The sequence below is a fragment of the Salvelinus fontinalis genome, chromosome 1, assembly GCF_029448725.1.
Source record: "Salvelinus fontinalis isolate EN_2023a chromosome 1, ASM2944872v1, whole genome shotgun sequence".
NCBI classification, from domain to species: domain Eukaryota; kingdom Metazoa; phylum Chordata; class Actinopteri; order Salmoniformes; family Salmonidae; genus Salvelinus; species Salvelinus fontinalis.
Window position 1 is genome coordinate 39,652,947 of NC_074665.1, and position 16,596 is coordinate 39,669,542.

At 43.6% G+C, this 16,596-nt stretch overlaps 1 protein-coding gene across 1 annotated transcript in view; it reads right to left on the reverse strand.

Moving 5' to 3' along the window:
• Positions 1–16,596, reverse strand: part of LOC129854182 (pro-neuregulin-3, membrane-bound isoform-like) — a 414,443-nt gene that overhangs the window by 73,601 nt on the left and 324,246 nt on the right. Inside the window, exon 4 of the mRNA XM_055920970.1 lies at positions 5,638–5,664. Coding sequence (XP_055776945.1) covers positions 5,638–5,664 — 27 coding nt within the window. The remainder of the gene's footprint in view (positions 1–5,637; positions 5,665–16,596) is intronic.

The window sequence follows — 16,596 nt, forward strand, 5'->3', positions numbered from 1 at the left end:
GGCCCTGAGAACTTGTGAATGTTGACTTGTTTAAAGGTCTTACTCACATTGGCTGCGGAAAGCGTGATCACACTGTCGTCTTGTGTCACTGGGCAGCTCTCGGCTGTGCTTCCCTTTGTAGTAATGTTTTGCAAGCTCTGTAAGGGTTGTAATGGTTTGCAAGCCCTGCCACATCCGACGAGCGTCGAAGCCGTTGTAGTGCGATTCGATCTTAGTCCTGTATTGATGCTTTGCCTGATTGATGGTTCGTCGGAGGGCATAGCGGGATTTCTTATAAGCTTCCGGGTTAGGGTCCCGCTCCTTGAAAGCGGCAGCTCTACCCTTTAGGTCAGTGCGAATGTCACCTGTAATCCATGGCTTCTGGTTGGGGTATGTACGTACCATCACTGTGGGGATGACGTCATCGATGTACTTATTGATGAAGCCAGTGACTGATGTGGTGTACTCCTCAATGCCATCGGAATAATCTGTACTAGCAAAAAAGTCCTGTAGTTTAGCATCTGCTTCATCTGCCCACTTTTTTATAGACTGAGTCACTGGTGATTCCTGCTTTCATTTTTGCTTGTAAGCAGGAATCAGGAGGTTAGAATTATGGTCAGATTTGCCAAATGGAGGGCGAGGGAGAGCTTTGTATGCGTTTCTGTGTGTTGAATAAAGGTGGTCTAGAGTTTTTTTCCCATCTTATTGCACATTTAACATGCTGATAGAAATTAGGTCAAACTGATTTAAGTTTCCCTGCATTAAAGTCCCCTGCCTCTAGGAGCGTCGCCTCTGGATGAGCGTTTTCCTGTTTGCTTATGGCGGTATTCAGCTATCCTTATGTGAGTGTCAAGCAGAGACACATTGGGTCCCATTTTTACAGTCTTTGGTATGACTTGCTGGGGATCGAACTCCCAACCTTCCAATCTCAGGAGGGACACTAACCATAAGACCACTGGCTTGGTTTTATGTTTCAGGTAGCCTGCAAAAGTCGCAATGTTTTTTTTTGCGACATTGCCTTTGTAGAATAAACTTGTGTCAATGGAAACCTGCCTAATTTCAAGAAAGCGTATTTATAGATAATTCACTTTTTGTCGTAATGAAATGGCAATTTTGTGATGTCACACATTGTATGCTTAGGCTAAATAATGTAGTGATTTTGTGGTATGTTGCATTGTATTGTAGATTCCCGCAGTGCACACTTGTAAATTAACTTTTCTAAATAAAAATTAAATATCTATTGTATGTTTTTGTGAAATTACCTGCATTTTTGGTGTGGAAATTACATTTTTATGTGTTGGGATTTTGTGACATGCTTTTATCCCTTTGTTGTATAAAACACATTTTGCTACAGCAGTTGATCCAATTGTTATTATTTTGTAAAAGTGATTTGTTCCTGCTGAAGAGGAAATGCATTGTACGTTGTGATGTGTTCATTTGGAAATCATGTGTATGTTCCCTCAGCCCTATAATCCCTCAGCCTAAACCTTACCTTAACCAACTAATGTATTATGTTTCAACTACCTAATCCCCTACTTATCGTTTTACATGCAATTTAAGCTAACCTGCCAGCAACTGAAGCTAACCCGGTAACTAATGTGAGAACATAGTGCTGAGGGAATATGTGGAAGACGCTGTCACATGCACTGCATTTAATAAAGATGATGGTCACATACGCTTTCTCACTTGGATGCCTTTTGCGCAACAAAGGAACATTGAATAAAAACATATATTTGCATAAATTAAAGATTGTTATCATAAAAAAAACAACGCTGGAGATTTATGGCAAATTGGATAACATTAACACAACAAAACATAACAGATATAACACAGGGACTTAGCCTATTAAAGATTTTAGAGAACACAATGTGAGTGCCATTAACAACCAGGCTAATAACTCACTAACTAGCAAAGTTTTTGAACAAAATGTGCACACGTGGCTACATGCAGATCTTGCTTCGATCTCAAAACAAGCACATCTACTCACAGCCGCTCATGCTGTAAACACAGTCCAGTTCAAAGTAAATGCCACAGATCTATATATGGCAATGGTCTATTTGCATATAGACCTACTGCAGTTCTGATTGTTTATGCCGCACCAGTCTGTGTAGAGTATGGGCGGAGTAGTGTGTGTCAATCTAATAGAATCCTACTCCGATGTGTTCTGCCTACAACAAAATCTCTTGCATAGTTCATTTTGTTTCAGTATGATGCATTTAAAGTGGCTAATATTGCATTAATTTGATCACAATTGCCACAGTATAGGGACACGTTGATAGTGTTAACAGTTGTCACCAACCAGCAAGGCAGAAGTGCTTTTTCAGTTCAGTGACTTTAATCGGGGTGGTAAATTAGTTAAATCGCAGTCACTACACAAACCACGAGTGGGTGTGTGCTTGAGAGAAAGAAGGGAGGATCGGTGAGGAAGAGAGAGAGAGATCGACATCAGACAGGATGTGATAGATGGAGAGACTTCTCTATCAAATCCTCTCTGATGTCGATCTCTCTCTCTTCCTCACCGATCCTCCCTTCTTTCTCTCAAGCACACACCCACTCAGTGTGTAATGACTGCTGTTTAACTCATATACCACCCAGATTAAAATCACTGAACTGAAGAGAGATGCGTCTGCCTCGCTGTCTCGCTTCTCTTTCCACTGTCTACATCTCTATCCTCTCCCTTTTATTTATTTTATAAGTGGAAGTGTGTGAAGTAAAGCCAGCGTGTGAAGCCAGAGTTAATGGAAAAATGTGCAGCAACAGGTTGGATGTATTCACTAGTCATTGCATGTGGGAAAGGGCAGATGGATGGATGAAACTCTTCCCAGTCGAGATGGGGATATTCATGACAGAGAACACACACCTTTGACGTGACAATTCAGTTCACGGGACTCAAAGGGCTGGTTTCTTGGACACAGATGAAGCCTAGGCCGGGATTCGATCCAAGCCGCTTTATAGAGGAGAACATTGAACTTTACTTTTAAAGGGGAAAATGCCTTTAAAAGGCGCCTCTGAAAATAAATCCCAACCTAAGTGTAGTCCTGAACTGAAAAGCATGTTCATTGGAGATTCTGTGTCAAGTAAATCGGACCAAAGAGTGTATATTTCTTTCAGATGCCCCAAAACATCATATTGTCGACTGTATTGCTAATGAACGCCACTGTGTGTGAATCCCAAGTCAACCCCTAGCCCTTTCCATGAGGCACCAGTGTAGATGTGAGAGTATTGGATAGGTGTGACCGATGTCACTGTGCTTGCATAGTCGTACTGTCGGCCTACCACTTCCTATCACACCAGTTTATATTGAGATTAGAACCCGGGACCTTTGCTTGATTGCCCTCTTGACAACAGCTTAGCCAACTATGCTACCAAAAAGCAAGAAATTTGATAGCGCATATGTTACATAATCAATATTGTGACAATAGGCAAAATTGAGCTACCATTAAATTGCATAGACCTATCCACTCCTCTCACATCGACTCAAGTTGTCACGACTTCCGCCGAAGTTGGTCCCTATCCTTGTTCGGGCGGCGTTCGGCGGTCGAAGTCACCGACCTTCTAGCCATCGCCGATCCACTTTACATTTTCCATTGGTTTTGTCTTGTCTTCCATCACACCTGGTTCCAATTCCATCAATTACATGTTGTGTATTTAACCCTCTGTTCCCCCCCATGTACTTGTCGGTAATTGTTTTCTTGTAGTGCTTGTGCACGGTTTGCTGGTATTTACCCGGTTTTGTTTGACACATTTATTGTATTTTTCTGTTGTCGGTGGTTTATGGATATTAAACGACACTGTTGTAAATCAGTTTTCGCTCTCCTGCGCCTGACTTCTCTGCCGCCAGTACACACCTCACTACACAAGTGCCCATATGCAGTAGGGGTATGTGCTAGGCGTGGTTTGGGATTTAGGGTATAGCTTGATGACATTAAATATGGTGTACATGCCCATGGGACATTTCCAATCATTTACATGAAAACACAGTGTGCAGCGAGGAATACACTCCAGGGATATAGACACATGCACAAATATGAATAAATGTATACATTATACATACAAAATGATGTGGACACCCCTTCAAATTAGTGGATTCGGCTATTTCAGCCACACCCCTTGCTGACAGGTGTATAAAATCGAGCACATGGCCATGCAATTTCCATAGACAAACATTTGCAGTAGAATGTGGCACCCTTATTGAAGAGCACAGTGACTTTCAACGTGGCACCGTCAACGTGGCACCAACAAGTCAGTTCATCATATCTCTGCCCTACTAGAGCTGCCCCGGTCAACTGTAAGTGCTGTTATTGTGAAGTGGAAACGTCTATGAGCAACAACAGCTCAGCTGCGAAATGGTAGGCCACACAAGCTCAAAGAATGGGACCACTGAGTGTTGAAGCGCGTAGCATGTAAAAATCGTCTTCTTCGGTTGCGACACTCACTACCGAGTTCCAAACTGCCTCTGGAAGCAACGTCAACACAAGAACTGTTCGTCGGGAGCTTCATGAAATGGGTTTACATGGCTGAGCAGCCGCACACAAGCCTAAGATCACCACGCACAATGCCAAGCATCAGCTGGAGTGGTGTAAAGCTCAATGCAATTGAGTGGAAACACGTTCTCTAGAGTGATGAATCACACTTCACCATCTGGCAGTCCTACAGACAAATCTGGATGTGGCAGATGTCAGAAGAACGCTACCTGCCCCAATGCATAGCGCCAACTATAAAGTTTGGTGGAAGAATAATGGTCTGGAGCTGTTTTTCATGCTTTGGGCTAGGCCCTTGAGTTCCAGTGAAGAGAAATCTTAACCCAACAGCATACAATGACATTCTAGATGATTCTGAACTTCCAATGTTATGGCAAAAGTTTGGGGAAGGCCCTTTCCTGATTCAGCTTGACAATGCCCCTGTGCACAAAGTGAGGTCCACACAGAAATGGTTTGTCGAGATGGGTGTGGAAGAACTTGACTTGCCTGCACAGAGCCTTTACCTCAACCCCATCGAACACCGTTGGGATGAATTGGAACGCCGACTGCAAGCCAGGCATAATCGTCCAACATCAGTGCCCGACCTCACTAATGCTCTTGTGGCTAAATGGAAGCAAGTCCCCGCAGCAATGTTCCAACATCTAGTGGAAAGCCTTCCCAGAATAGTGGAGGCTGTTATAGCAGCAAAGGGGGGATCAACTCCAGATTAATGCCCATGACTTTGGAATGAGATGTTTGAAGAGCATTTGTCCACATTATTTTGGTCATGTAGTGTATATACGCATTCACACACAGGAGAACATGTGCAAACACAAACACAACATTGGACAATGCATTTGCAAACAGACACACAAAAATACACAATGTAGTCCTACACACACACAAACACACACACACAAACACACACACACACACACACACACACACACACACACACACACACACACACACACACACACACACACACACACACACACACACACACACACACACACACACACACACACACACACACACACACATAATGTAACCAGTCAAGCACACTGCTGAGATCCTTCATCTTTTCCCAGGTGAGCAAAGAGGGTTTTGCTCGATTGTGTTTTTTGAGCAAGGTATTTTCTGAGAGGTTGAGAGAAAATAAAGAGAGATTTACTGCATAAAGGAAAAGTTTACTTACCCATGAACTCGATGCCCAGTTCACCCGCTGCTCCATCCAAGGACACAGCGAATAAGAGAGGGAGAGAGAAATAGATGGACACAGTGAGAGAGGGGGGGGGGGATGGAGACAGAGAGAGGGGGAATAGATTAAGAAAAAGTGGGGGAGAGCGATGTACAGAGAGAGGAGATGGGAAGAGGGAGAAGAAGAGTGGGAGAGAAAGAGTGGGAAGACGAAACAGCGTTATTGAACAGCATTTTATATTAAACACAGTCATAACCCTCACTCAGGCTTTACCCACTGGAGCACTGCAGCGACATTACTAGAACCTGGACTTTGGTTGACTTGTCTCCCTGAAATCCCTTTTATTTTTTGTTGAATTTTTTTTTTTTTCAAACATAGAAATGAATACTAGAATTGAGACAGACCTAAAATGCCTTTCATGTTCCAAGTCCCGACAATAAGAAAGCTTTCCTACTAATACTAGTACCTATGTTGTAGTGATAATTGTTCGCTCACCACCTTTCTGACCGCAACCTTATGTTCATTTCAATATTCTACTTAGTTATCCCAGTTCTTCTGCTCACAAGACTGTCAGGAAAGACAGACACACGCACACAGACACATGTAGACTTAAACACACACGCACGCACGCACGCACGCACGCGCACACACACACACACACCGTGTGCGCCTTTTGTGATTTTATTTGGATCTCTTTTAGTCCCCATTTGGACTAATCTTCCAAGAGTCCTGAAACATTCAAATACAATTTATAGCCTTTCTCCATGCATTAAAGCATTTTTCCACAATCCCAGAGCTGGGGCGATAGATAAGGAGAAGCACTCGTGTTCCCTTCATCCTGACGTGGCCCCCCTCCTCCTCCCTTTTGATGTCACTGTAATATAATATAATTTAAATTCAAATAAAACCCTCACACTTAATTCCTTAACTGACAGAGGTGGTCTGGGTTTGAAAATAGAATGCGGCTTGCAGGTCCTCGGGACAGATTATTTGGTGGCCACAGTCAAGAAAGAATGGGAGAAGCAAAACTCCCTGACAGCGTCAAAAACCGTATGTTAGGAGACGCATTATGACAGTATCATGGCAAATGTGTCAATGTCTTACGAGTCATAATCCCATAATATACGTTTGTTTCACAGAAAACTAAACGTGTGTTACAACCCTTTATAAAGGGTACCCAAGGGCACCTTCATGTAAAGTGTGACAAAAATGTCAAATGGCCAAAACACACTGGATATATAGGCAGGCAAACTGAATGAGTCAGTATTAGCTGCCAGTGGTGCTCCCCTTTAGTTTAAAGTGGTCTCCAGAGAATGCCATTAATCTGAATGAGATAAAAGAGGGAGAAATGGTAGTGACAGGGGTAGGCATGATTGCAGTTTTTAGCTCTGCCATTGACAATCATGAGAGATGGTTGTGACATTTGAGACAAATTATTTTCCATTGTGGTGGAAAAACTTTTGACAGGCCCGGAACAGTCTCTTATTGATGCTGCCAGTACAGTATTGCCGATTCACGCGTACCCACCGATTTCCCACCACAACAACCCAACATTTATCTCCTTTAATCGCTCTACTGTCAACGCCTGCACAGATGATGTCATTAAGCACTGATGCACATCTGTTCCTCTGGCATCACCGAGATAGGTCTGGAAAATGGGTACAGTCATGAAGCAAAGCCCCCCCATCCTTTGCTCTGGCATCTCAAGGCACCCTTGGGAGGTATTTGTGCCATCATGTGGAAACTTGAGTAACCATGGAGAATATGAGGAAGCCATGCTCCACGTCTCTAGTCATTTGGGGGTGATTACGAAGAACAAATCTGCGCCGCTGGGGAAATAATAGCAGGAGTGAATCAAATCTTAATCCTTCCTTTAGTTGGTGGTGAGAGGGAGTCTGGTTCTGGCTACCATTAGCTGCTGCTGCTTACACAGCCCTAATACCTTGACAGATAAATACCCTAATTAGAGGCCCGCTTTCTCTCCAAGCGAGCCAGTCATGAAAGCTTTTGCATTGTTATTATGGGGTATTGTGTGTAATTGTTGAGGAACATTTTTTTATTTAATTTATTGAAAAAGATGAGCCCAGAGAAAAGATCAAACAAATCCCACTGTCAGATTCCACAGCAGTGAGGAGAACTGAAATATTAGCTGAAGATTTAATTTCAAGACTTGATGAGGCCATTCAGAATGCACCAAGAATTCCATTAGCTATAGATGAATCAACAGATAACACTGATAATGCTCAGCTTCTGGTGTTTTTCAGATTTTTTTCATGAAACAAAGAAGGAATTCTGTGAGTCTTAACAAATCTATAATGACACACACGGGACCAGAATATCCACGAGGCCATCGAAGGGATGCTGACAAAAAGGGGGATAGATCTCAAGTCACTGGTCTCCATCACCACAGATGGAGCTCCTGCCATGATAGGAAGAGGGAGGGGACTGGTTTCACATTTGAAAGAGGACCACCCTAACCTGACATTATATAACTGCATCATCCATCAATCTGTCCTGTGTGCCAGTCTGGGAAAATAGTATTCGGAGGTCATGACAATGATGATGAAACTGATACACTTTTTGAGAGCAACATCATCCCTACAACACCACCCGCTACGAGGCATTCTGACAGAGGCCAATGCCAGTTTTGATGACTTACTACTGCACAACAATGTGAGATGGCTCAGCAAAGGCAGGGTTTTGGAACACTTTTGGGACACTCAGGAGGAAATCAAAGCTTTCTATTCAGAGCAAAAGAGTAACAAGGCAACTCAGTGTTCTGAGTTTTTGGAAGATGAGAAGAATATGGAATTGATGGCATTTTTGACAGACATTACATCAGACCTTAATCAACTGAATGTTAAGCTGCAGGGATGGAACAACACAATGTGCAATATGCTAACGGCAGTCCAGGCTTTCCAGAAGAAATCTTTGGTTTTCAAAAATGATCTCCAGGTAGAACTTGTCCACTTCCCCAATCTTCGGATGTAAACGCAGGGAGACAAAGATGTTCCCAACCATGTTGATTTCATCCAAGGCTCGCTATGATGACTTGTTGGAAGAGAACTGCTGCTGCTCATCTACAACCCCTTCTTGGGTCACAAATGTGACAACGTTGTCAGATCTTCACATAGGTAGATGTTGCATCACTGCACGTTTAGTGGATTGAGCTGCAAGAAAATGTGGCTTTGAAGGAGCATTGCTGGTGATTATGACCCTGTCATTTTCTGGGGAAAGATGGTGCCTGCAGCTGATGTCCTGTTCAAGAAACTGGCACGATACATCCTGACCATATTTGGCTCCACATACAGCTGTGAATCAGCCTTCTCCACAGTCAACTTTATAAAAAAAAATATTGCACAAGGCACACCAATGAACACCTGTAACCAGTGTGTCAGAGTTGCTCTCACACCATTTGTGACACTGTTCAAAGCATTGGCAAGAGATAGAAAGTGTCATTTCTCTCATGAATGCAGGGCAAGGCCCTGAGTGACTTATACATGAAGATTGCATGGCCCACAGTGACGTTCTGTGCATTCAGATTATTATTTTTGTTCAACTCCCCTTTGTTCTCCTGGAAAACATGCACTTTATTTTATTTAAAAATATATGTATATATTCAAAGCCCATGCACAATGGTTCACAGTACACTTTTTTGCATAGACAATTATACAACCACTTTTGTTCTTCAGCAATGTTGCTGCAGTGTTGTACATGTTTACTTTCCAAATAAGTTGTAATTCAATCAGATTCTTAGTCTAATTTAATGTACATTTAAAATAACAACATATTTCCTAAAGTCGTAGACGACTATGTTTGTTACTTCGATGTACCACAGTGCCGATTAAGGACCCTATCCATCTGGACCTTTGCCACCTTGGGAATTTGTGTCACTGGACACAAATTCATGTGTCTCGTGTCTGTGCCGCAATTCAATGGCTAAGAAACAAGACAAATGTGGCAGGGTCTACAGACAATCACAGATTACAAAGGGATAACCAGCTTGTCCGACGTCTTTCTCCCGGACAAGCTAAATACCTTTTTCGCAGGCTTTGAGAATAACACAGTGCCACCGACACAGCCCGCTCCAAAGGACTGTTCTCCGTGGCCGAGGTGAGTAAGACATTTAAGCATGTTAACCTTCGCAAGGCTGCCGGCACAGACGGCATCCCTAGCTGCGTCCTCAGAGCATGCGCAGACCAGCTGGCTGGATTTACATATTCAATGTCTCCCTATACCAGTCTGCTGCCCCCACTTGCTTCAAGATTACCACCATTGTTACTGTACCCAAGAAAGCAAAGGTAACTGAACAAAATGAATATCGCCCCATAGTGCTCACATCTGTCATCATGAAGTGCTTTGAGAGGCTAGTTAATGATCACATCACCTGCAGCTTACCTGACACCCTAGAACCCAGTTCACTTTGCATACCGCCACAAAAGATCCACAGACGATGCAATCGCCATCGCACTGCGCAATCCCATCTGGACAAGCAGAATACCTATGTAAGAATGCTGTTCATTGACTATAGCTCAGCCTTCAATTTATTTTTAATTTTTTTTATTTCACCTTTATTTAACCAGGTAGGCTAGTTGAGAACAAGTTCTCATTTGCAACTGCGACCTGGCCAAGATAAAGCATAGCAGTGTGAACAGACAACAACACAGAGTTACACATGGAGTAAACAATAAACAAGTCAATAACATGGTAGAAAAAAGAGAATCTATATACAATGTGTGCAAAAGGCATGAGGTAGGCAATAAATCGAATAATTACAATTTAGCAGATTAACACTGGAGTGGTAAATCATCAGATGATCATGTGCAAGAAGAGATACTGGTGTGCAAAAGAGCAGAAAAGTAAATAAATAAAAGCAGTATGGGGGTGAGGTAGGTAAATTGGGTGGGTAGTTTACAGATGGACTATGTACAGCTGCAGCGATCAGTTAGCTGCTCGGATAGCAGATTTTTAAAGTTGTTGAGGGAGATAAAAGTCTCCAACTTCAGAGATTTTTGCAATTCGTTCCAGTCGCAGGCAGCAGAGAACTGGAAGGAAAGGCGTCCAAATGAGATATTGGCTTTAGGGATGATCAGTGAGATACACCTGCTGGAGCGCGTGCTACGGGTGGGTGTAGCCATCGTGACCAGTGAACTGAGATAAGGCGGCACTTTACCTAGCATAGCCTTGTAGATGACCTGGAGCCAGTGGGTCTGACGACGAACATGTAGCGAGGGCCAGCCGACTAGGGCATACAGGTCGCAGTGGTGGGTCGTATAAGGTGCTTTAGTAACAAAACGGATCGCATTGTGATAAACTGCATCCAGTTTGCTGAGTAGAGTATTGGAAGCTATTTTGTAGATGACATCGCCGAAGTCGAGGATCGGTAGGATAGTCAGTTTTACTAGGGTAAGTTTGGCGGCGTGAGTGAAGGAGGCTTTGTTCCGGAATAGAAAGCCGACTCTAGATTTGATTTTGGATTGGAGATGTTTGATATGAGTCTGGAAGGAGAGTTTGCAGTCTAGCCAGACACCTAAGTACTTATAGATGTCCACATATTCTAGGTCGGAACCGTCCAGGGAGGTGATGCTAGTCGGGCGTGCGGGTGCAGGCAGCGAACGGTTGAAAAGCATGCATTTGGTTTTACTAGCGTTTAAGAGCAGTTGGAGGCCACGGAAGGAGTGTTGTATGGCATTGAAGCTCGTTTGGAGGTTAGATAGCACAGTGTCCAGGGAAGGGCCGGAAGTATACAGAATGGTGTCGTCTGCGTAGAGGTGGATCAGGGAATCGCCCGCAGCAAGAGCAACATCATTGATGTATACAGAGAAAAGAGTCGGCCCGAGAATTGAACCCTGTGGTAACCCCATAGAGACTGCCAGAGGACCGGACAACATGCCCTCCGATTTGACACACTGAACTCTGTCTGCAAAGTAGTTGGTGAACCAGGCAAGGCAGTCATTAGAAAAACCGAGGCTATTGAGTCTGCCGATAAGAATATGGTGATTGACAGAGTCGAAAGCCTTGGCCAGGTCGATGAAGACGGCTGCACAGTAATGTCTTTTATCGATGGCGGTTATGATATCGTTTAGTACCTTGAGCGTGGCTGAGGTGCACCCGTGACTGGCTCGGAAACCGGATTGCACAGCGGAGAAGGTACGGTGGGATTCGAGATGGTCAGTAATCTGTTTGTTGACTTGGCTTTCGAAGACCTTAGCTAGGCAGGGCAGGATGGATATAGGTCTGTAACAGTTTGGGTCCAGGGTGTCTCCCCCTTTGAAGAGGGGGATGACAGCGGCAGCTTTCCAATCCTTGGGGATCTCAGATGATACGAAGGAGAGGTTGAACAGGCTGGTAATAGGGGGTGCGACAATGGCGGCGGACAGTTTCAGAAATAGGGGGTCCAGATTGTCAAGCCCAGCTGATTTGTATGGGTCCAGGTTTTCCAGCTCTTTCAGGACATCTGCTATCTGGATATGGGTAAAGGAGAAGCTGGGGAGGCTTGGGCGAGTAGCAGCGGGGGGGGCCTGCTCCACTGTGGTCCCGTCGATGTGGATTGGGGCGTGCTCCCTCTGCTGTTTCCTGAAGTCCACGATCAGCTCCTTTGTTTAGTTGACGTAGAGTGAGAGGTTATTTCCCTGGCACCACTCTCCCAGGGCCCTCACCTCCTCTCTGTAGGCTCTCATCATTGTTGTTAATGAGTCCTACTACTGTTGTGACGTCTGCAAACTTGATGATTGAGCTGGAGGTGTGAATGGACACGCAGTCATGGGTGAACAGGAACTACAGGAGGGGCTGAGCACGCACCTTTGTGTGGTCCCTGTATTGAGGATTAGCGAAGTGGCGCTGTTGTTTCCTACCTTCACCCCCTGGGGTGGCCTGTCAGGAAGTCCAGGACGCAGTTGCACAGGGCGGGGTTCAGACCCATGGCCCCGAGCTTAATGATGAGCTTGGAGGGTATTATGGTGTTGAATGCTGAGCTTTAGTCAATGGACAGCATTCTGCTTATCCAGATGGGATATGGTAGTGTGGAGTGCAATGGCGATTGCATCGTCTGTGGATCTACTGGGGCCGTAAGCAAATTGAAGTGGGTCTAGGGTGTCAGGTAAGGTAGAGGTGATATTATGATCCTTAACTAGCCTCTCAAAGCACTTCATGATTACGGAAGTCAGTGCTACAGGGCGATAGTCATTTAGTTCAGTTACCTTTACTCACGTCGGCCATGGTGAAGGAGAGCCCACAGTCCTTGGTAGCGGGCCGCGTCAGTGGCACTGTGTTATCCTCAGAGCGGGCAAAGAAGGTGTTTAGCTTGTCCGGAAGCAAGACGTCGGTGTCTATAGTCAATGTGTTGGTAGAACTTCGGTAGTGTTTAGCCAGAGTTACAGTACATGTATTCAAATATTTTTCCTACTTTCATAGATTGCTATATCAACCATATTAATTTGGATTGTGGGTCATGTAGATCACAAAAATGTCTAAACTACCATTGTTGCATGTGAAAACTAAAAGAAGAAAGACATAGGACTAAGCGATATTCTGTCAGAAGATGGGAATAAAAAGCTCTTAGGAAAACAAAGAAACTCTGAATCAATCATGCTGTGGGTTTCAGATAAATAGATACACGATTTACATTTGTAAAATGTTCAGTGTAAATTAAGTTGACATTAAGTGTAATTTAGTGTATATTTAGTTGAATGATGACGTAATGATTAGAAAGTTGTAGGCTATTATTTGGGGTTAGAAATATGGTGCATGGTGACAGATCTTTAAAAGGATTTGTGTGGTAGTTCAAGAACTATGTAGAACAGGTTTGTATGTAGACTTACTGATATGATAGCTAGCTGTATTTCTATCTTACAAATAAACTTTTTAGGCTAACAGTGACCACTGAAGAAATGGTGGTGTGCTTGCTAGCTTGTTTTAAATTGACTGGTTATAGTTAAAAAATTTGGTAGATGAAAATATTGGTTGATTGATTGATTTGTTGATTGGTTGATAGGATCGGATAGCTTGAACATGTGAAAGTTAGTTCACTGTCTCTAGCTTGAATGGTTCAAGAGTTACAATTGTTGTTGGTAGGTATTATATGCTAAATTATAAAAGTTGTTCAGAAAGGAAACACCAAGTGTACATTGTAACAACTTATTAGAAAAGATAACAATGCATACTCTTGGTGTGAGGGCTCTGCTCCTTCAGGGTAGCTCACTGCCAGAGCGAAGCGTCATATGAAGATTATAATATAACTACAGGCAGTGAGCACGATATGCTATTTCAAAACCCCCGAAGGAAGAAACACAGAACCCACAGTTGGAGGCTGGGGTGGTGGGATATCATTGCAGCAAGCATAGTGAGTAACAGCTATTTACAGCAGCACGTCAGCAAGAGACACCAACTCATGCGTGCGCGTGACATCCGGCATTGAGGAAGCATGTGCAGAACTCAGCTCCTCCTTTGCTTGTCTCCTTGCCCCCATTCTCAGTATACCTATGTATCCCCATGTGTGTCCCCAACCCACACCTTTACCCTAAACCATGTCTGTATCCTATTCCCAACCCTACCCCCTAAACCTGGTTCATATGCTCTACCCAACCCCTCCATCCTCATTTGATCTGTCCTGTTTTGTCTGGTCCTTTGATTGATGCAATTTATTTGATGAACTGCACTTGCTTTAATTTCAGCCTACTTTTTATGTAAGAAGACCTTGAGTACCCTGAAAGGCTTCTTCTAAATAAAATGTATTATTATTATTAGTATTATTAGAGTGTGAATCCAATTGGTGCAATAACCGCTGATGCCACTACACTCGGGTTCCCCTTCTGAACTGGCTACGCTTTATTTATCATTTATAGTGCAGACCAGAGCTAGTGCGAACCAGAGTTCGCTAGCTATGCCCAGGACCAGAGCTAGTGCAGACCAGAGCAGTAGTTGTGGTCAGTAATTATGGTCTAATAGTTGTGCAGTTGTGGTCAGTAGTTGTGGTCAGTAGTTGTGTGGGTAGTAGTTGTGTGGGCAGTAGTTGTGAGATTGTAGTCAGTAGTTGTGTGGTTGTGGTCAGTAGTTGTGATCAGTAGTTGTGTTGTTGTAGTAATAAGTTGTGTGGTTCAGTAATTTTGTGGTCAGTAGATATGTGGTTGTGGTCAATAGTTTTGGTCAGTAGTTGTGGTCATTAGTGATCAGTAGTTGTTGTCAGTAGTTTTGGAGTTGTGGTCAGTAGTTGTATGGTCAGTAGCTGTGGTCAGTAGGGTCCGTGCTGCTGTGCTGTTTGTTGCTACTTGGCTACCACATTTTCCCTTTTAATAACCGTTTAATCTAACTCTGTATTTAACAAGTTCACCGTCTTAGTTTTGTTCTCACTAGACTTTTTAATTCAACATTTTCACCCCGGACACGGATCTGCAGGACCACCAGCCGAAAAAGGGAAGTAACATTATGCCTTCTCATTGCAGTCGCTGTATTCATAATACACAGGATAACTATTTCCTTATGGTGAGGATAGCCACATTACAAGCCTGGCTTCAGACGTAATCATTAGGCGAGGGCATTTTAAGTGTAGGAAAGGATGAAACAGCATCTGTTCTATTTTTTTAAACCTTTATTTAACTAGGAAAGTCAGTTAAGAACAAATTATTATTTTTTATGACAGCCTACACCAGCCAAACCTCATACAACACTGGGCCAATTGTGCACCACCCTATGGGACTCCCAATCACGGCCAGTTGTGATACAGCCGGGATTTGAACCAGGGTGTCTGTAGTGACACCTCAGGCACTGAGATGCAGTGCCTTAGACCGCAGCGGCACTCAAGAGCCCAAGTCTGTGCCACGAGTAAGTAAAGGTAGTAGTGTTAATCCCCCTTGCACAGCCCCCACAGCCGGACAATTTTCTCACGGCTTGTGGAAAGAATTGCTGTTGGCATGCTCAACCGGTGTCGCTCCTTCAGGTGATAGAAACTTTCAACCGGTTTTCCCCATTTCGAAACAAATCGGAGTCAGAGCATAAGCCATAAGTCTCTCCTCCACCCGTTACTGGTTCTGAGCTGCCGAAGCCTCCCACCATTAGCTCTGACAAATTGAAAACTATAGTCATTGGCAAATCCATTACCCGCAATATTAAACTTACAGTAAAAATAATCATCCAACGATCATACATTGTTTACCAGGGGGCAGAGCTACCGACGTAAAGTCTAATTTAAAGATTGTGCTGGCCAAGGCTAAAACTGGTGAGTGTAGAGAGTAAAAGGATATTGTTATTCACGTCGGCATCAGCGATATTAGGATGAAACAGTCAGAGGTCACCAAGCGCAACATAGCTTTAGCGTATATCTTAACTAGAAAGATGTGTCGTCATCGAGTAATTATCTCTGGCCCCCTCCCAGTTAGGGGGAGTGATGAGCTCTACAGCAGACTCACACAACTGCCCCACGTCTTGCTCTTCATTGTAATCAGAGGGCTGATAAAAAATACTATGCATGCCAGTCTCTCTTGGCTAAGAGTTGAGGAGAGACTGACTGCATCACTTCTTTTTTTTATAAGAAATATGAATGTGTTGAAAATCCCAAATTGTTTGCATAGTCAACTTACACACAGCTCTGACACACACACTCTGACACACACTTACCCTACCAGACATGCCACCGGGTTTTTTTTCACAGTCCCCAAATCCGCTTCTCCCCTATTTGACCTAGATAGTTTATGTGAATGTATTGATATGTAGGCTACGTGTACCTTAAAAAAAAATGTAGTTCTGTTCTTGTCTGTTAATGTTCTGTATTATGTCATGTTTCATGTTTTGTGTTGACCCCAGGAGAGCAGATGCTGCTTTTGCAACAGCTAATGGGTATCCTAATAAAACACACACAAAAAAAAAAACATTTCAATCGCTGGTTGAAAACTTTTTTCTGCCCCTCCCAAAAGATTGTATTTGTAGATAATTGGCCCTCATTCTGGGAGTCAACCACAATCA